General features: G+C 40.0%; 1 protein-coding gene across 3 annotated transcripts in view; it reads left to right on the top strand.

Moving 5' to 3' along the window:
• The window catches only part of ABCB5 (ATP binding cassette subfamily B member 5), a 35,119-nt gene extending 20,539 nt beyond the window's left edge, over window positions 1-14,580 (top strand). For all 3 annotated transcript variants that reach the window (XM_017823897.1, XM_017823899.1, XM_017823898.1), the window contains 12 exons: window positions 879-1,025; window positions 1,504-1,608; window positions 2,391-2,468; window positions 3,517-3,600; window positions 5,568-5,771; window positions 6,599-6,699; window positions 7,901-8,041; window positions 8,531-8,687; window positions 10,759-10,956; window positions 11,897-12,103; window positions 13,069-13,215; window positions 13,710-14,580. In XM_017823897.1, coding sequence (XP_017679386.1) covers window positions 879-1,025; window positions 1,504-1,608; window positions 2,391-2,468; window positions 3,517-3,600; window positions 5,568-5,771; window positions 6,599-6,699; window positions 7,901-8,041; window positions 8,531-8,687; window positions 10,759-10,956; window positions 11,897-12,103; window positions 13,069-13,215; window positions 13,710-13,907 — 1,767 coding nt within the window. In that variant the 3' untranslated portion in view covers window positions 13,908-14,580. The remainder of the gene's footprint in view (window positions 1-878; window positions 1,026-1,503; window positions 1,609-2,390; window positions 2,469-3,516; window positions 3,601-5,567; window positions 5,772-6,598; window positions 6,700-7,900; window positions 8,042-8,530; window positions 8,688-10,758; window positions 10,957-11,896; window positions 12,104-13,068; window positions 13,216-13,709) is intronic.
• Window positions 14,581-21,666: the final 7,086 nt, after the last annotated feature.

Below are 21,666 nucleotides of genomic sequence, written 5' to 3' on the forward strand. Positions count from 1 at the left end.
TTATGCAACCTCAAAAGATACTTTTTGGCTCTGTATTAATACTGCTTAAGACCTCAGAGGAAGTAGTGGGTGTGTATGCTCAAGACTTCAATATTTATCACATTCAGATAAAATTAAGAAGTCAAGCATCCAGCAGTTGTAATTATTTCAAAAAGATCAGCCCACTTTTATAGTTGAGGGTTAGCCACCCTCATTCAGCATCTGAAATACGAGATAAAATAACCAGGAAGCAAGAGCAACTTGCTTGTAATCCTGACTAATATTTTGTCTCCTTTCTGATGTTTTCGCTTTTTGCTTTTCCAGAATTCCCCCTGTGGAGGCATAGGCACTTGAATAAATTTGTAAAGCAGGACAGGACATTTTTTGTACTTTCAAAGCAAATACAGGCTGACTCTTACATATGCCTCTTTCATGCTTTTGGTAATGATGCATAGGCTATAGTTTGCAAAAAAGAAAAATGACCTCTCTACCCAATTGTACCACTGCCAGCCCACTGAACTGGAGGGATCTCTGTGCTCTGAACAGTGAAACTTTTAGTTCTTTATAATGATTGCAGTGCTAGTTGCCATTCATGATGACCAGTCCTATTTGACTTTCAATTAACTATCCTGACCCTTCTCCCCTCACGACTTAGCCTTCTGTTAAGTTTTTTGCCTCCAAATTTTTACAGTGCAATTGACATTCTAGGATATGAAACAGCAAAGCAGCAGATCTCCAGCATGTTTGCTTGGTCTGAGTGCACAAAGAGGGCTTTCAGCTGCTTCCCAAGACAGTTCACTGCTCAAAACCTAATGAGCACCCACTTTCTGGGGAATTTTATGTTCTGCAACTTTCCAAGGAAAACCTGAAGTTTTTTACTGATTCTTTTCTTCTTTTAGGAAGAAAATCTCCCTGATGTGCCTTACTTAAAAATCCTGGCTCTGAACAAACCTGAGTGGCTCTATGTACTGCTGGGAGTGATTGCTGCTGCTGTCATAGGTGGGGTCCATCCTGCATTTGCTGTTATATTTGGAAAAATCATTGGGGTAAGTTTTTTGGCTGTTGTTTTTTCAGGTTTTGGGGGGGGGTTTAGGGTGTTTCAGATTTGGGGTTTGTTTGGTTTTTTTTTGTTTTTTTGGCAAATGGATGTTGCAATCCTGAGCTTCCCTGATGCTCAACCACTCAGCCAGTTCTTCCTCTGTAAGTCTCTGGATGGGCTTAACTTGTATAAATGAATCCATTGCAAAATGTTAAAGGGTTCCTCTAGAGGCACAGCGTGGTGGAACTGCATCTGACTAGCACAGGAGAGGAGGAACATTGATGGAGTGTGATGTAGGTTAAATGGAAATCTGGACTTTGTCCTGGTCCTTAAACAGAAAGTTGACTGCAAACTTATTTCGAGATCCAGAATACTTGCTAAGAGAAATGAAAGTAGACAAGCTTCTTGAGATGAAGGCTGGTTTATGTAACTGACACTCGTCTATGTACTCATTTTTGTGGTTTGTTTTTATTTTTCTTGCATAGGCTTTTCAAGAAAGAGATCCAATAAAGAGGAGTAAAAATACTTTGGTCCTTTCTTTGATGTTTCTTTTACTTGGAGTGATTATCTTAGCAGCATACATAATCCAAGTAAGTGTCACTACACCGAAATGTTAAAAGTTCTTAATCCCCCATGAGGCTGCAGATATAACTCATGTCAATGCAGTCTGAGAAGCAAAAAGCCAATCAGAGCTTAAAAAATATACAGAAGTGCCAGTTCTCTCTGAGATATGTGGGGTTTATGGTTATGTTTACTTAAAGGTATATGTCTGTATTTGCTGTTGGTTTAAATAAGCCACTGAAGGCAATGTGAACTCAGCATGATTGAAATCAAAGTTGAGGATCTGCCCTTAAAAGTCAAAGTTAATACTGACATTTCTCACTGACAGTCTATAGGTTCTTGCCAAAGTAAGTATAAAATAGACTCCTTCCATACCAGGCAGTGCTTTCCATACCATCAAGTAAACTCCATTTGCTGTCCTCTTACGACTCCTTTACAGATTTCAGGAAATACTTTGTGCCCATTGATGTCCGTATCATAAAATCCATGGTATGACTTCTGTGAGAGAATGTCTCTGGTCGTAGTCAAGAGTAGGGAGGCCAATGACTGGATTAGGTTGATTTATCTTGTAGTGCTGTTGGGGCATAGGAATAAGGTATTACAATGAAGCTCCTGCCTTCCTTGACATGTTGCTCTCTTTCTGTGGGAAAACAGAGTTTTATGTTCCAGGAACGTGAAGGATGCTTTTCCTAGATGAATGTATATTCACAGGGGGTTGTAGGATGCTTTTTGGTGTAATTGCTTTTGTTGTGCAGATTTATTAACAGAGTTACTGCACCAGATGAGAAAATATTACTCTTTGCTCCCCCAGGGATTCATGTTTGGGAAGTCTGGAGAAATGCTAACAATGAGACTGCGCTCTTTGTCCTTCAAAGCATTACTTCAGCAGGTATGAATTACGCAGCTAGGGTATAAAGAGGTGTCCTTTGAAGACTGTTATAAGGTCCACGTGTAGTCTGGAGAAAAGAAAACAAAAGCATGTCTCTTCTACCACTAGCTTGGGAAAAAGTACGACTCTCCTGGAAATGTCCTAATCCATGTGCAATTCGGCTGAATGCTGCTACTGCAAGTAGTTTAATTTTGAAGGAGTGTCATTGCAAACATGCATATTTCTGGCATGTTAATATGCACACAGTATGCAGCTGTCTGTGTGTGCAAGGATGACCAAAAAGGTTTAACTTCCCTTTGCTTGGGTGGTCATCATACAAGTATATAATATATAGATGTAAGTCTAATCCATTTAATTATTTGTATTTAGATCTACATAATGCAATCTATAGCAAATAAAAAAACCTGTTAATTTTTAATGGAAAAAAAAACAAATTTCCCTATTACCCATGAGAAGAATGAAGTTATTTATGTTAAACCCTTCCTGTTAAATTGTGCGACTTTGTTATTTGAGAATCACAGAATTCTCATTCTGTAATAATCATGTGAATATGTAACTTGGCACTCCACACACCCACTGGGGACAAGAACCTGTGTGTTCGTAAAAAAATCTGAAAGGGACTAGAAGACAATAAATTGGTGAGGAAAAAGCCACCTGCTGTAGCCTTTGGAGGTAAAAGGGTCTCATTTTCTTTCAGTATGTACAAATCCTTTTGGGTCCCTTCCAACTCAGGATATTCTATGATTCTATAGTTGATGGAATAGATAATTCATAAGAAGAAGAGTAGTTAACGTCTTCAGGCCCAAGGAATGTCTGAGTAAAAGGGATTTATAATAAAAGTTTCTAAATGGGCACACTGGAAAAAAACATCACAGCCAATAACACTTCGATTGTGAACAATTAGATGTTCTCAAAAGAGTAGTGCTTTTTAAGCTTTTTCTTTTAGTTCACTTGGAAATGCTGACTACAGAGAAAGAATATTCAGTTAGTCATCATGACTTGTACTTTCATGTAATTTTGAAACAAAACTAAGTGTCTTTTCTTACAGGATATTGGATGGTATGATGATCAGAAAAATGCTGTTGGTGTTCTGCTAACTCGTCTTGCTACAGATGCTTCCCAAGTCAAAGGGGTATGTTGATTCTTTTTTAAGGTATTTTTTTCCTTAGAAATATTAATTGTTATTGGCAAGGGACACAGGATTATTTCGGAACACAGGGTAGTAAATCTACCCTACAGACTGGCAGATGGATTTACACTGTGTGCTGCAAACATACTGGAAGGGATTTCCCAGCTGATAATTTATGAGAACTATCAAAAATCCAGCAGATGTTCATGTACCTTTCATGTCCCCCCCCCACCAGTCTTTAAGCTAAGTATGTAATAACTGTAGACCATTTCCCCATGCAAAGTGAAATCTGCATATGTGCTTGGGCCACAGTCATTGGACCCCAGGTTTTTACACTTTATGATGGGTGTCACCTGAGTGCCATAAAGAGGTTTGCACCTGCAGACGATGCAAACCCTTACTGACCTCAATGAAGAGAATTCTTTTTCCCATCCCCACAAAATGTGCTTCACAAAAACCAGACCAAACAGTAAGAAATACCCTGGCATGAATAAAGAACACCAGGGAAGGGCAGTGGTCAAGGAAGCGAATGATTAAAGGCACTGATATGGGAGAGCTGGACACTGGTAGGAGAATATGGCAAATTCTGTACAATTCCTCCAACTGCTCACCTCATCAGCAGAGCCTGACAATCTGCCAGACATCCCCGTGTATTCCCTTCTCTTTTGGGGGTGGGGACAGGATAGTGGAAATCACTGCAGGACTTGAGGGGTAAAGTTTACTAGTTTATTTTAAGATGTCTTTTTTTATTTTTTTTTCCCTTAAAATTTGTACCATAAAAAATCCTTTAATCCCTACATTTTTCAGTCTCCAGAGACTTTTGTTTCTCTCTTGTCATCCTTCATTATGGGCTTGAAGTGAGAAAAGAGCCTTTGACAAAATTTAGTAATTTTCATCTTTTAAAAGTTTGGTTTTTTCAATGGCACTGAACTACATCACCCTGTCAGGGCAGTTGAAAGGAGGGATGCACATGGTCCCCTACTACAGAAAGCACCAAAGGGCATGTACAGCTGTTGTTTTCTCTGAAGTGCTACAGAGTGTCAGTAAGTCAGTACCATGCCTCATGCTGCACTGGCTGAAGTTTCCAAATCCATCTTTATGTGCAACTCCTAGAACATATGGCAACAATTCACACTGGCATTAGTTTAGTTATTACTATTTTACATTTTATTGAACAAGAAAAGCCTTTTCAGGGCAGGAAAGTCTTTGGCAAAAGCAAGGATTCCTTTTTCTTCCCACCCAAGAATTTTTGGGTTTTTTTCCGTCATGCCAAATTTTGGAAGATGAACTATTTCCACAGGGCTGTTTGCAGAACTTTTTTCTGCAAATCAGAGCCCACCCAGATGCTGGATGCTAATCATCTCTCATCTTAAAAAGTTTTTGATGAAAAGGTTACATGGGCTGGGAGGAGATGGGAGTTCTTCAGTAGTAGTTAATCTTTCCTACTCATTATCCCACAGAGATAAAGCATTTCTGCAGTGGCCAAATTCAGATTTATTTCTTTTTCTCTGAGAACCCAACCTAAAGTGCAGCAGTTGAGAACTTGAGGATGAGTATTTTCCACCACCATTAGTGTGGTGGGTCAATGGATGGCTGTTGTTAGAATCAAACCCCCGTTGCCTAATGCTGGAGACCCAGCCACCAACTTGCCTTACTGTGACAGTGGTCACAGTGTCCCGTGCCTTGCGTAGTACATGAAGTCTCAGATACATAATTCATTAAACTACTGTTATGACCAACTCTCTAGACTACTTTAACATCCCTGGAAGGCCTGAATGCTGGCAGGTATGAAGAATGTCTAGGAATGCTTACATAAGTAGGTACATAATGTCCATGCACGCTACCACACACAGTTTTGTTTTCCAGTGGAACCTTTGGCCTTGGCTAAAAACCAATTTGAAGTGGTGATATAAGTAACAAAAGGAAAAATCTAATGACAAATACTTGGGGGGTTTCTGGGGTTTTCTTAGGCGACCGGAAGCCGACTTGCACTGATGACTATGGCTGTTTTTACCCTTGTGACTGCCATCACTATTGCATTTGTTTATGGCTGGCAGCTAACTTTGCTTATCCTGGCCTGCATTCCTTACATTATTGTTGCAAATGCTGTGAGTGCTAAGTCCATGTCTGGTCATGCCGCAAAAGATCAAAAAGCTTTGGAAGAGGCCGGAAGAGTAAGTTCTTCAATTTTAACTACAGGGTTATGGTGTGAGATCACTTTTAAGGACAATACTGTAGTTATATTATAGCTGACTCAATTGTCCAAGATAAATGAAGGGGAAAGAGGGGACAGGGGAGGGTGGGGGTCGAGGGGAATGTTTGTACATCCTCAAGAAAAGCAAAACATAGATAACACTAACCATCTGTAAATTAGGCAATAGAAATGCATTTTAAAGCCTCCACAGTGGATTTCTGAGTAGTGACAGCTGTAGCAGTAGAATCCCCAGCACTGGTGTGCCTTGTGCCTGGGGTGAGCAGTGTAGCTCTGCACTGCTCTGCTGCAACCAGAAGCATTGCAAATTTGGTACCTTTTTATTCTATCATAGAGGCAAACCATTAATGCACTCAAGAGTTTCAGAGTACTGTCTTCATTCACCTGATAGAGCTTTTCCAGAAGACAGAAGTAGTCCATGCAAAAGAGCAAGCTGTAGCCAGATGACTGATGTTGGTTCTTATTTTATTAAATTGGGTTTAATTCATCAAGGCTACAACCCATGAGTTAGAGCAGATGCTGCTGAATGCTTCCTGCATGCTGGTCCAAGGTTCTGAACTCAAATATATTGTTGGCTTCAGCCCCCACAATGTCTCACAGCTATGGAGGGAATAATTTCGTTGCTTGGGGCTTTCCTTCACCTGGGAATAGATATCAACCTCCTCCCCTAAGCAAGCACATTCTGATCTAAAATAATAAATGCTAGAGAAGAGATCAAGTGTTTAGGAGATATGTTGTAAATTGCAGTTGTAAGGGATTACGTCATATTTGTTTTATCTCCCCATTTAGATTTCAACAGAATCAGTTGAAAACATAAGAACTGTAGCTTCACTGACCAGGGAAGAAGCATTTTATGAAAAATATGTTACTAATTTGAATGGTCCATATAGGTGAGGCTCTTTTTTGTTTAATGATTCTTTCTTAGTACACTTTACACTGAATATATGTTACAGAATATTGTGTTTGCATGTGTATGCCTACAATATAGGACATGTGGTCACTCCATTTCAGTATATTGAAATGGATACATTGATACTACTTAAGTCAGGAACTGACATTTCCACCACACACTTTATAATATAAATCAGTTTTATTCCCCTCATATGACTTTGAAACCTTGAAATGAACTTCATATGTTTCCCTAGTTCGACCTGCTACATCCCACTGACTTATCTTCACTGAAATTAATTGAATCACCAGGGATGTAAGATTTTTCTAGCTCCATTTTGCTTAAACAAAATAGCCCAAAATCCACTTGTTTCTTTACTCCTCCAAATAACTAATGTAAAGAAAGGTATTGAAAAAAATGTATTTCAATCTGTTCTGAGCCAAAATGGTGTTAAAATTCAATGTCTGGTGAACTGGTAATAGCCCAGATTTGGCCAGGATGCTAGGCTGAACTGTCACAGGTCTCTGATTTACAGCTCAGACTAGAAAGATTTCCTCTTCCTCAGAGAGCGTCCTAAACAATGAGGACAGAGAGTGCTCCAGACTCTGATTCAATGCGTGTTCAACTAGTTACACAAAATGAATCTTCTCCAGAGGGATGGATTGAAAAATAGTGGCTTAGTCTGAATCCCTGTGGGGACACCCAGCAATATGGCCCCTCTCTGAATCAGGATGAGAGGTCTTTCTGCTCAGATGGGATGACCTGGCAGAAGTCTGCAGGTGGCTCTTAGGCTGAGCTGGAGCCTGCTTGTTTCCTTAATAAAATGGGTCATATGGGGTAGTTATTAATTTATTTTATTTTAACTGTTTTAGTGACCTGCCCTGCTATGAAAACAAAGGGAGGGGATTCAAATTAACAAAGCTGAGGATCAAGGATCTCATTGCTTTCTGTCCTAAGGGCAGTTCTGTGTCATGAAGAGGGGGGCACTTAGGGTCTGGCAGAGGTTGTTGTGTCTGAACACAAAGCTAAAATGTTTGAACACATACGCGTGTGAACACGCATATGTGTTATGGACTGATTTGTTGTGTTTTCAGGGGGTGAGCTGTATTGCTTGAAAACTTTAATCCAGAAGTCTGGGTATCCCCCAGTGTCTGCTGTTTCTCTTTTATGAGTTATTTATGGAAAGTGTCTTTCTTTATCAGAGATTCGCTGAAAAAAGCCCCTTTCTATGGATTTAGCTATGGAGTAGCTCAAAGCGCAGAGTACTTTATTAATGCTGCAGTCTTCAGATTTGGAGCATGGCTCATTGCTAATTGTCTGACCAACTTTGAAAATGTATTTATGTGAGTATACTTTATAAAATGTAAAAAATCCAAAATCAGTACATGGGATAGTGATTTCAATGCATGCAAATTATTTTATCAAATTACAGAGGTAAGAGGGCACAGAGATTCAGAAATTCAGTCTGGTTGAGAGTGTTCTTTGTGCATAAAGGCTGTTTTGGGGAAAGGTGAATATTTGGGCAGTGAAACAGCAAGAGTGAGCAGCAAGCTCAGCATACCTACTCTGGTGAAGCCTTTGGCCTTCGATGTTCCTTTGAGGCAGAGGGCATTACATAGAGAAGTGACGTGATACCACTGTTCATCTATAAAGTAGCTGTGGGAACAAATAGAACTACCTAATACTGGATGACATTCTGGGGGGTGAGGAACTCCAGAAATGTCATAACCTAAAGATGCTAAAAACTTTATCCTGAACATTTGTTTTACACGTGAGGAAATGAATACATTGTTCTCCCTGAAATTAATTGCGCTTTTTCTTTTGCCTTTTAGAGTCTTTTCTTCTGTCCTATTTGCAGCTATGAATGTTGGTCAATCTGCTTCTCTGGCACCAGACTATGGCAAAGCTAAAATGTCAGCCAAAAAAATCTTTCAACTTTTGGACAGAAAACCTGTAATTGACAGTTACAGTGAAGAAGGTGAAAAATTGGTAAGCACTGGGGGTATTTTGGCTTGGGGTTTTGGGGGATTTGGGGATTTTTTTGGATTTGGTGGGGGAGGTGTTTTGGGGGAGTCTTTTTTTCAGAAAAGATGTTGTAACAAACTAAATTAATGTTTTATTTTCTACAACTGTATTCATAGCTTCATAGTTTTTAGGGTGTCACAAAGGGTGACAAAGTTAGGGTGACCTAATAGTGGCCTTCTAGTACCTGAAAGGAGCCTACAAGAAAGATGGGAAGAGATTTTTTACAAGAATGAAAGGACAAGGGATAATGGCTTCAAAATGAGAGAGAGGAGATTTAAATTAGATACTAGGAAAAAATTCTTGCTGTGAGGATGGTGAGGCACTGGAACAGGTTGCCCAGAGAAATTGTAGATGCCCTGTCTCTGGAGATGTTCAAGGCCAGGCTGAGCAAGCTGTTCATGTGAAAGGTGTCCATGTCCATGGCAGGGGGATTGGAAGTAGGTGATTTTTAAGGTCCCTTCCAACCCAATCTGTTCTGTGATTCTATGAAAAGACAGATGTTATATAAGATAGTGGTATTTACTCATTATTTCTGAGCTTCAGTAAAAAAGTGTGTAGCCTATAAGGTAGTTTTTCTCTAAATAAGCAAAAAAAATACTTTTCATTCTACCAACCGACATCTTAAATGGTTTCGGGAAAACACTGATAAATGTCAATTCCAATAAAAGTTGTGTTGTCTTTGTAAGAGTTTATAGGAGAAATAAAATACAAATGCATTATTCTACTTTGTAAATGAGAGACTAGTTCCTTTAGAGACAGAAGAGTTTTGCCAGAATCCATCCTATTCAAATGGTGAAAACTCTTACAAGTAAAAATGTGCTCTTGTGAAGTCAAAGTGAACTTAATGAATAATTTGTTTTGCTATAAAGTTGTGTAGGGAATGACACAACAAGGAAAAACCAACAATAATGACAAGTAAAAAAACCAAAGCATACTCAAAAAATCCCCAAAAAGCCTCACCTTCAAACCAAAATTGTCATTAGGGAGGCTGACCTCAGCACTTGTCAAATTTCTGCATGAAATGCTTTCAATTTACATGTTCTGGAAGATTTATATTCGCACATCCAGGTTCATCTAAGTTTAAAATTAACTTCCCAGGTAGGTTTTAGATGGTAGCCTCTACTTAGGAAGCCATAATCCAGTTTCTATAACTTTAAGCTTATATACAGGATTTTCAGCCTTTAAAATTCTCAGCACACTCACATACCTTCTTGAAACAAGGTTCTCTGACAAAAACATTGAAAGACTTGGCAGAAGGTCTCCAATAAAATAAAACTTAAGTGAAAGCATTTCTAGTATAGACCAGACTCGAATAGCAGTGATGCCTGTGACGTCAGCAAAGCAAAGCTTTGAGCCTGTTAAATTAGGTCATCGCTTGCTGTGAGAGCACTGTACCAGTGATGCTGCAAGTATGTACATAGGACTGGCTCATACCTCAAAGAATAGGAGAAACAATAGCCTTAGCTTGTGCCCCCTTTCTTTCACTTGTCCTTAAATATCAGCCTGGCTAGAATGGATAGTTAACAACTATCACATCTTTTTAAAGCACAACTTGTCCTCCATGCCCATGAAATACCTACCAAAGAATTTAGCTCTGCTGTCTTAATCTCTGATTTTGACCTTGTGTTACATTCACTCAAATTGTGCTACCTCTGCAGTGTGATATCAGAAAAGCAAATGATATAGTTTATATAACAAATGGAAGAGCCTCAACTAAATGTATTAGAAATGAAAAATACAAATGTTGTTTATTTATCTATCGATATTCTTTTCAAAGGTGAAATGAAAAATAGGTACAAGACAAGCAGAAAACTCTTTCTTCATAAGGATCTAGTGACTTACATCTGCAGATCATCGTATAACTAGTACTATGTTCAGTTCAATACGCAATTTTAAAAGAACTTCAAAAGCTCTTTTGAAAAAACCCTCCCAAACTTTCTCAATTCTCTCACTTTAATAATCAAGTCTTACCAAGTGTTATAGTTAAAGCTAGTAAACACTAATATGAGCATGTGAACTCTCTCCTGCTTTTCAGAGCCATTTTGAAGGCAACATTGAATTCAGAAACATCCACTTTGTATATCCAACAAGGCCAGAAGTTCAAGTTTTGCAAGGACTCAGTGTGAAGGTTAACAAAGGACAGACTCTTGCATTAGTAGGAAGCAGCGGCTGTGGAAAAAGCACATCCATTCAGCTCTTGGAGAGATTTTATGACCCTGTGGAAGGACAAGTGGTAAAAATAGACTTGTGTGGCTATTAATAGCAATTAAATCTACAGGACTCTTTTATCTTCCAAGGTTTCCTAGGCATTCAACAATCCTGGCAGTATCTCTGTTAGGATGCCTTTTTTAGAGGTGTACATTACTGAGTCTGTGGCTCCAGTGCAGCTGTAGACAAACCCAGAACCCCTGTCATTGCCCGCCTTGTGCATTTGCCCACATGTAGCAGCTCCAGCACCCATGTTGGCACAGTGTGCAGGCTCAGGGCACAGATCTGAGACTGTATTACCTCCCCATGGTAATACAGTATTACCATTACCATGGTAGACTGCATTACCTCCCCAAAGCTGCTCACACCCTGGTGACACAGAGGCATAACATTTATGTCTCTTGCTTGTCAGTGTGTGAATTTTCTTTCTGATAGGAATTCACAAATTAGGGGCATAGATACATGCTTCAGATAACACAAATGTCATCTCATATAGATGTTACTATGTCACCATCAGAAAGTGACAATGGGCATTTTGATGCAATCCCTGTTAATGGGCATAGAAAGTCTAAAGAAGCCTCCTTGGAGGTTGTAAGATTAAGGTAAAGGCCTTCAGCTGAGAATATTATTGTTGTATTCAGCTTCTTAAGGGGCAGGCTTTCCTGTGAGCTTCCTGGTGGTCAGTAGGGCTGGAAGGACTGCAATAACAGCCTGTGATCTGCATGTTGTTTCCGTCTGCTGGGAAATGGAAGAAAAACCACACAAAATTAAAAACTAATGAAAGGAAATATTTCATTATTCTGCTGGTTCTTTTCCTCTTTGCATGCAAAAAACTGACTTGATTTCATCTGGGAATTTAACATGTAATGGGCTTCCTCTTACCATTCATGTTTCCTGTTTACAGTGTGTATCTGTGGATGAGCTCTGTAGCCAGCTTGGCATAATGTTTCTGTTGCTTTTTCTAGCTAGCAGATGGATTTGATACCAGATCACTGCATTTACAATGGCTGAGGTCCAGACTGGGTCTGGTGTCACAGGAGCCCGTTTTGTTTGACTGCAGCATTGCCGAAAACATTAGTTATGGAGACAACAGTAGGGTGGTTAGTCAGGAGGAAATTGAAGAAGCAGCTAAGGCAGCAAATATTCATACCTTCATTGAAAAACTGCCAGAGGTAAGAGACAGTGATCTTCTCTTCACAGTGTGATAACCAGATTTTTGGAATGATATGGAGAAATATATGTAGTGCCCACTTACACAGATAAATTAACAATGCACACTTTTGTTTCCCTTAATAAGAAAAAGTATAGAATTTATGTTTTAAAATGTCAGTATCTTTCAAGCTTAAAACCCTTTTTAGTTTGTTCAAAAAAAAAAAAAAAAAACCTATATTTCCAGAATGTAGTGGTAGACAAAGCAGAATATTTGGGGGGGACACCATAATTTTTTTTATATATTTTTCCTTTGACAGCAGAAACTTCTCAAGTTACTCTGAGAAAGAAATCTTATTTGTCTAAAATAATTTAGTAAACTGAAGTGGTCTATTTCTAATTGAAGGGACATGCACAGGAGCATTTCTTGATAAATTCAAAGGGGCAATAAATCAGAAGTGAATGACATGACATTTGACCTTCATGCCTGCCAAGAATTTGGCTCTAACAAGGAAAAATGCTTTGATAGTTTGTTTTCACTGTAGCTCTGTGTATCTGAAAATGATGTAATCATGCTGAAAAATATTTTGTCGTCATTGTGACTAATGATGTTTAGGATTCTTTATTCACAAGCAATGCAAGATCAAGTTCTTCATGTATATAGTAAGCATTAAATCTCCAGTTACTCTTATTACAATATGCTCTGTGGACACCTCAGTACTGTATCACTGCTAGTACCATTCAAGATATATGCCACTTTTTGGAGGAATAAATTTTCAGACTGTGTATAAATGGGTGTGGCTGTATATATAACTGCTCATACTAGAGATGTTTATAAAGTCCTAGCTTTATTAAAACCACTTGCACTAACCCTTTCTTTCAAGATGGAAATAACTAATAACTTATAGCCAAGCATAAAGTTTTACTTTTCTAATCTTCCTTCTGTAAGAGTATTCACAGGTGATCTTTTCTATTTTTCAACATCCAGAAATATAATACCCGGGTGGGTGATAAAGGAACACAGCTTTCTGGAGGTCAGAAACAAAGAATAGCAATTGCTCGTGCTCTGGTTCGTAATCCTGCCGTTCTACTTCTGGATGAAGCTACCTCTGCTCTTGACACAGAAAGTGAAAAGGTGAGTAATGATTATTTTGTAAAATATTTGTCTGTGCACATGGCTAGCTGATTTCTGTAGAATGAAGTTAATGCAAACGTGTTACAAATGCTCAACTGTGAAACAACGGGGCAGGTGTGTCATGGTAGCTTTTCCACCTGAAAGTTGAGAGCTGCACTAGGAAGTTGTGCACATCTACTAAAGTAGAAAAAACACCATGTGGAGCTGATTCTCCTCAGTTGTCTTCCTATTAGCTGTATTTGATGGTAAATATTGAATTTGTGTTCTAAGTAATGCTAGATGACCGAGAACCCACTTCTCTGTCTCATGCTTGTTGGATCAGGCTCACTGGCCCTAGTGAGACACCCTGTTGAGTTAGGGTCTCCTGTATGTGCTGACTTGTGTATCTGTGAGAGATATATTCAAGTGATAACAGAGTGAGAATCAAATGTAGTTCCCATGACAAGTTAAGACTTTCCACATGCTAACAGCATTCTCATGATATCTGTATGCAGATTGTCCAGAAAGCTTTGGATAATGCCCGACAAGGTCGAACCTGCATCGTCATTGCTCATCGCCTGTCAACCGTGCAGACAGCAGACATCATTGTGGTGATCCAGAACGGCAGGGTGGTTGAGCAGGGCACCCACAGCCAGTTACTAGCAAAGGAAGGACACTACTATGCCCTTGTAAATGCACAAGTCTCTAATTAGTGCTACTTACAGAGATTTTAAATTTATTTTTTTTTATGGGAAGACATGTAAAGCTGTGCAGAGGATTAACATTGGCTGTGCCTGTGCTGATGGAGCAGGGACTGTGTGTTGCAGCCTGGTTGTTGCATCCAGTGTAGACCTTGATCCACGCGCCCAGGGGGATGAGCAGTGCATGCTCACAGAAGGTTCACAGGGCAGTCCTAGGGGCTGAATGTGCTGAGCAGCTTGGGGTGTCATGAGATTTGGAAGGAGCCAGATCTGAATTAGTCTCACCCACACCACAGCTGAGGTGGGCACCCTGCTCTCGCTGTCCCCCCAAACCCTGGCCCATGCCAGCTGCCATGGACCAAGGCGATATCAGTGTGATAGTGATTAAACAGCAAGCTGATGCTTGTGCTTGCCCTTTTCTTCACCAGCCAGATACAGTTATGAAGTCATCTGAAGTTAAAGGTGACTGTCAATTCTTACTGACAACTGAGATTCCAAATAAAAGCATTTGTATTAAATTTAAAGAGAGGGGGGTGGATATGTGGGTTTGTGGGTTTTTTCCTTGCTTTAGGCCACATTTCTGGTATTACTGTACTTCACACATTTCTCAGAGATTCAATATTGTATTTCAGACAATAATTGTAATAGTTACAAGCTTTCCACATCAAGATAAACTGATATAAAAGATACCATTGTTTTGCTGAGTATTTTTCAAATGCTGACTCAACAAAGTTTAACTGTTCTTTGCATCCATTAGGATAATTTCAGAAGTCTTGCGGGGGGAGCTAAAATAGCTTCTTTTGGAGTGGACTCATGTCAACCATACAAATAACTTTTCTTAAAAAAAAAAAAGTGTTTTTCAATCTGCGATCTTTTATTTTGAATAGACATGGTACTTAGGGACATGATTTAGGGGTTTTTACAGTGTCAGGTTAGGAGTTGGACTTGACAATGTAAAGGGTCTCTGACAATCTAAATGATTCTGTGAATAATTTTAAAGATTGTTTGATGTGTTGGCAAAACCTGTTTACCCATGTGCTTTAATAGTTGGTTATTCCTCAGGGTGCTGCAATACATCCTTTAACAGCTGAAGAATATATACTGTGTAGTCAGAGTGACTCAGCAGCTGGGATTTTTTGGCTGGTTAAACCCAATTGCAGCATTTTAATTTTCCAAGGCTTTGCACGTGGCTTTGGGTTAGGATTTATGGCCTGGAGCAACCTGCAGTACTTTATAATTTCCAGATTGCAGCGAACAAAACTTACAGTAATTGCTATCTCCTTTCTTCATTTCTATTATTTTCCAGCATCAGGGTCTGTGAGGGGAATAAAACACTCAAAGAAAAACAAATTCTGATCTCAGGTTTGCCAAAATAAATATAGTTGCTCTCCCTCACAGTTTTTCTCAGGGACTGTTTCAAGAGGAGTTTTCATTCATTCAGGCACCCCTCTCATGTGATTTCTTCAATTTCTTATGATAGGCAGATACTACGGAACTGCTGCCCTTATAACATTCCCAATTATCTAACGTGGGCTCCAATTAAATCCCTTTTCCCTGTTTTGTTTCTGCACTGGAGTTGAAATTACAAGCAGTAGATTTTGATTCTCAGTTTTGAAAATAAAAAAGGGAAGTAACTTCAGCATACGCTGTATCCACTGCTTTCCTTAGCAGTGGGTGATTTTTGCCCAGTTCCCTCTCTCAGGCCACCTGCTGCAGCAGTGCCAAGTGGACAGGTGTCTGTGGTGGTCCTGCACCAGGGAGATGGTTCCCTTTCATGGTACCAAAATTGCTCCCTGCTCATGGTGACCTCCAGGCAGAATAAGAACTATCAAACCAGTTTACAGCTCTTAGGCACCTTGAGCATCTGTGGATTGTTCTAGGATCCTTAAGGATCAGGCTGGATGTTACTCATGGAGGTTGAGGCCCAGTAAGATCCTCGGAGTGGGGAGCTGTTTCCATTGTGTATTACTGGGAAGCACCAAAAGAATGGAAAGTGGTAATGAGAAAGAGAATAGGGCAAAAATCACCCAGGAACACACTTGTCACGTGATGGTCATGTGTTGTCCACGTGCTGGGCCCACCTGTGGCAGCAGGGCCAAGGAGATGGGCATCTGCCCTGGCCCCACAGCAGGGAGAGAGTTCTCTCACATGGTGCCAAAGATATTACCTGCTCACGGTGACCCTGAGGCAGAATGAGAACTTTTGGAGAAATAAAGTAATTTTGTACTTTTTTGGGTAATGTATATATGAATAACAAATCTTTGTAATATTGCAATTCATTATGATCTGTCACAGTAAACAAGTAAGATGAAGTAAAAAAGAAATAAATTTAAATATATAAATAGAGGAGATAAAAGTCACTAGGCTCTGTAACATAATGAGTCCTCTAATGTCAGGGGCTAGTTAATAGAGCATCTCTGTGGAAAATACTGTGTTCACATCCCTGCAGATAATGGAGACAAATCCAGAACATGCTTCCTTCCCCCCTAGTTGGAATTATTTACTAGCTCTGGGGCAAGAGGAGTGAGGAAATATGCACTATTTGACCTGGAATGCTGGAAGAGCTGCAGTATGGTCAGCCTAGAAAAATAAGTTCTGTGAACTGTGTTTCCCCCTGTTTGCCATTTCAGAGGTCAGCGTTACCTACCATGGGAAAAAAAAGTGACTACACTTGCATCACTTTTGGCATGTTCATCTCACTTGCTTACACAGAGCATTCTCATGCTGCAATAGCAGGACAGCCTCAGTGTCTGGACAGCTCTGTTATGTTAAAGATTGTTCCTCATGGAAGGGCAGGAATGGGTTTTGGCTGGAGCCAGAAGGAGCATGATGGAAGGAGCGTGCGTGCACTGCTGTGGGCTGCAGCAGTCATGTGGGGAGAGAGCTGTGCTGCAGAAATGTCCTGTGCTCGGATGTGATTAAGAAACGGAAACAGAAAACACAACTGAAGTAAATGGTGTTGATTTACCAAAGTTCACAAGTGAGGTGTTATGTAACATACAAACGTATTTTACTGATTTATCTCAATACAAACAATACTAAAAGCCACTCATATCACAGTCCTGGTAAAAAGATCAGCTGCCTACCTGAGAAAAATACCAGACAGAAACAAGTCCTGCCCAACACAACAGTGTGAACAAGGAAACAGCAAAATCCCCAATACCTGCCCTGACAGAAAAGCTTATGAGGACACATTTTAAAAGCAGAGGATTTGTTGGCCCCACCAAGTAAACACTCAGTTGTTTTCTTCCAAATGCCTCATGAATGCCTTTTCTGAAGTCTTCACTCTCTTTTCTGGGATGTCATATTTTAATAATTCCATAGGAGGCTTAGATCAGTGCTGAAATTAAGCAAATGTCTGAGCTAAGTGCTTCTTGTCTGATCACGAACGAGGTTTTTGGTGTTCCTTGGCAAGAACGGGCTAATGTGTTCTCTTCACCCCTATCCTTGTGGTAGGCATTTTAGAGGTGAGGTCCACAGCGACACCAGCAGTGACCCACCATGTTGGTGGCACATTTGGAGAACTCCAGCCCCGACTTGTGCAGGATTAAGGGAGGTTTTTAACTCTGACACCTGGGGTATATGGCAGCACAGAACAAATATTATGGCAAAAGCATGTGATTATAAACATGTCCTGGTTCCAGCCAGGACAGGGGGAATTTTTGCAGTAGCCTGGAAGGGGCATGGCCAGAATCCAGAGGTTATTCTACACCACTTCATGTCGTTGATGGGGGTGGGGGAGGGGAGTCTCTTCTGAAGAGAAGGGGTTCCTACCAGTCAAGTAAACATTAAAGGGGGAATGCACCACCACATCCTGGTTCCGAGCCAGAGGGAGCGGTTGGGTGGCAGCGATTCAGAACCAGAGGGAGTGGTCATGGTGGTGTGACTGCAGGCACGTCAGGTTGGGCTCTTCAGTGAGCATTTTGCACGTGAATCCCTCTCTCTTTTGTACACCTTCGTTATTAATATTGCTGCTGTTGCTGTTTGTTTTCTTATCTCATTGCTGTTTCCAGTAAATTGTTCTCATCTCAATCCATGATCTTTATCTTTTGTGCCTCTAATTCTGCCCTCCAGCTGGCCACAGGGGGAGGGGAAAGAGGATGGAGAGCAAGCGAGCAGCAGCGGGGTTTGGAGAGTCTCAGTGGGAGCACTAAATTGGAAAGTACCGTTTCTAAACCATGGCAAAACATTTTATCAATTTACTGTTTTCCAAACAACATTATTCCTAATTTGCCAATAAGTATTTTAAACTAGAGAAGGGCTGTTTAGTTTTAATTTGAATTTGTATAGTATTAATAACAAAACATTTAAAAAATCTTTGATAAAAAAGAAGTATTCTGGATTAAGAAAGCATCTAACTTTATTATTGACCAAGTCTAGCCTCTCCCAACAGGAGAAGAATTTCACTGATTCTTCCACTAAAAATGCTACCTAATGTGCACTTATTATTGTGAAGGAAACACGTCAGCCCATACTTGTCAAGGAACACCAAAGGCCTCGTTCATGACTAGACAAGAAGAACTTAGCCCAGACACTTGCTTTAAATTTGCCAAAGTAAATAGTTGCCCTCCTTCAGAGTCTTAACTACTTCAGTTTCTTAACCACTGAAATTAATCACTCTATTGTAGCTGGAACATAGCTGTTAAATTTGATTGAAACTGCCATTGTTACACTAGTTACAGTGTTAATTATGAATACAGACTGAAGCCCTGGAGATTGGGTAAGTAGTTGAACTGGAGTGCAGAGGACCCAATTGTCTTTATGGCCTTTGTTAATTGTCTGTTTTTATGTGCAATGAAGTGCACCAGTCCCCATGGGTGTCGATGTTTCCCACATCGTGGGAAACATGTGCTATTTCAGTTTGAAATACCTGTTGGCAATTCATGAATAATGCTGTTTGCAAAACAGTAAATTAAGATAATGCTTATCATCCCATTTTTTTCCAAAATATCTATTTAGCTTTGCGATCTATAAAATTTCAATTTATGGTAATCTAAAGCCTGCAAAGTACGCATCCTAATAAAGAGGGTATTTAATAATACTGTCTCTATGGCAAGTAGGAAAACTTTCATTAAAATTGCAATTCACAATCCTTGTACTTTTAGTAATTATCTTCTTCTTTTGAAAAGAGGGGAGAAAAGAACAATTGGAGTTTTTTAGGGTCAGCTGAAATGCCAGTACATCAATGTGTACCTGGATTAGATTTACGAGTTTCATTAAAATTTAAAGAGTTTGCAAAATTCCACGAAACAATCTATGGCAAACAATACCTACTCAGTCCTCTTTTGGCTACCATCACTGCACATTGTACTGCTGAATTTTCACTTATGAGTTTGCAAGTGGCAACTTTAATGGTTGGTGATTTCATCTAATTCGTAAGGGAAATGTTAAGAAAATATGTGGGATTGTTCAGGTCTGCTCACCTGACATTGCTGGAGGGTTGGAAGTGAAACTGTTCTGCTGGACTGGCTGTTCTAGGAAAATGGCTGCACTGTAACACCAATTAAAAAGTCTAGCCAGGTCTTGTTCTGCTAGATCCTACCATATGAATATCAGTAGGACAGATGATAATCACTAGCTGGAGTGGAGTTTGAATTTCAAAGGTTAAATATATTCTCTGGATGAGGCTTATGTCTCCCTTTCCATGAAGAAGCATTTTGTCATAGCAATGCTCCAGCTCTGCCTGCATTTAGGGCTCACCTGCTGCCTGCTACCATGGGCACTCTGTCCAGGGAACTTGTCTTTTCTAAGGAGAAACAAACAGCCTACCTAAAGGGGACCTACAAGAAAGCAGAGAGGGACTTTTTACAAGGACTGCAGTGATAGGACAAAGGTTGATGACTTTGAGCTGAAAGAGAATAGATTCAGATGAGATACTAGGGAGAAAATTACTGTGAGGGTGGTGAGGCACTGGCATGGATTGCCCAGAGAAGTTGTGGATGCCCCATCCCTGGAAGTGTTCAAGGCCAGGTTGGATGGGGCTTTGGGCAACTTGATCTGGTGGAAGGTGTCTCTGCCCATGGTAGGGAGATTGAGACTAGGTGATCTTTCAGGTTCCTTCCAACCCTAACTATTCTGTGATTCCATGAAGAGCAGAAGAGTTCATACAATTTACCTGGAGATGTGGTTTTGTCTTTCTGAAGCAGGAAATATAGTGGCAGCTTTTCCAAGCTCTTCTGTTTGAAAATGGACTTGTATAATACTGGAGAAATGTGGCTTGGCAGTCACTACAACTGTATCCAAACTGTAAATGAACTGGACAAGACAGTGGATGAAAGTCAGTACATTACTTGACCTCTTTCTGTGTATCCATGCTGCTGTATGTAGGACAAACTAAACTTCAGTAACACACATCTTCTCCATGTCTGACACATTAAGGTGTTTCTAAGAAAATCAACATAGTAAAGAAGAGAAACAGTTAGGCAACAAGGTCACAAACAGCATATATGTAGTTTCTTCTTGTAAAATGTGCTTGAGGAGCTTATTTTGTTAAGTCCTGATCCCTAGCTACTTGTAAAGGACTTGTAGTTTTCCATGCAAAGGTAGAATAATCCAGTTGCCTTGCTATTCTTTATCACCGTCCAGCTGCCCTATAACAAGCCTCTCTGCAGATTGTCCATTGCCCTGACATTTTCCAGGGTTATAGCTCTCCCTGACTGTTCTCTTCCAGTTGCCTGGACTGCTTTTCCTCCTCAAACACCTTCCCTAGCACACACAGCAGATGCTGCACCACGTGATCTGATGCAAAAGGGCTGACAGAGATGAGAAGGAAAGTGCCAAAAACAATAGCAATGCAAAAGGATTACTTCCTAAAATTATCAAAAATTTCTCAGCAGAAGACTGGTCATTGCACTCAGTAAATTAATCATTTACACTGGATTGCTTCCATCTGCCTCTGTGCTGTGCTTTGTCATCCAGACTGCAGGCAGCTCCTATCTACCCAAGACCCTAACAGTTATTTCAGCATTTATTTCCTACCTGGCTCATCAACAGTTATGTCCAGAAACTGTTTTCTGAAGCATATCTTTCCATCTGGAAATAATAATTTGCTGTGCCCTTAGGGAAGCGCACACATCCTCTGGAATTATCCCCAGCCTGCCCAGTGACATCAATATCACATGCTTCAAAGCAAACTCACTAACCCTTCCTGTAATTCTCCTGAAGATGCCAATCTTTTCTGAATGCGTTCACAGAAAGATGTTTTAAAGTCATGTTAGCTCAACAAACAGATTTTGTGGACTTCTTTGAATTGACCAATATATTTTTCCTTGCACTGCTGTTTCCATAGGAGTAACATTCTCATTTCTTTCTAATCCTTATGAACGTAATCTGTTACTACTGCCCTCTCTCTCCTACCTTGTCCAAAGCAAAACCACCTTGCAGTCAATCACCCTTTTGTTGTGGTCCTTGAGGTTTGAAAGAATGACCTGAATACGGCTATTTTTGTGGAAATTATTGTTCAAGTTCACCCATGATTACAAAAATATATCCTCAGTTGGTCCACCACAGACAGCATTCCTGGAAAATGCACATGGTATTCTACCAAGAGGGAAACAAGGGGGAAAGAAGAACTGCTGTGGGACACTTACAACTTAACTGCAGACATTTGGGTCTAAAGCAATCAATCAGATTGCTTTTAAAATGCTCTAGGACACAACTCATCTGTTTCCAAATGTCTGTCAGAGCAGAAAGTGGACTACACCAGGGAAGAGCTTATTTCTTACCATAAATTTAAATAAGAAGTCTCAGTTTCCAGTCATATTATACATTT

This window comes from Lepidothrix coronata, unplaced genomic scaffold (assembly GCF_001604755.1).
Source record: "Lepidothrix coronata isolate B3197 unplaced genomic scaffold, Lepidothrix_coronata-1.0 Scaffold106, whole genome shotgun sequence".
Taxonomy (NCBI): domain Eukaryota; kingdom Metazoa; phylum Chordata; class Aves; order Passeriformes; family Pipridae; genus Lepidothrix; species Lepidothrix coronata.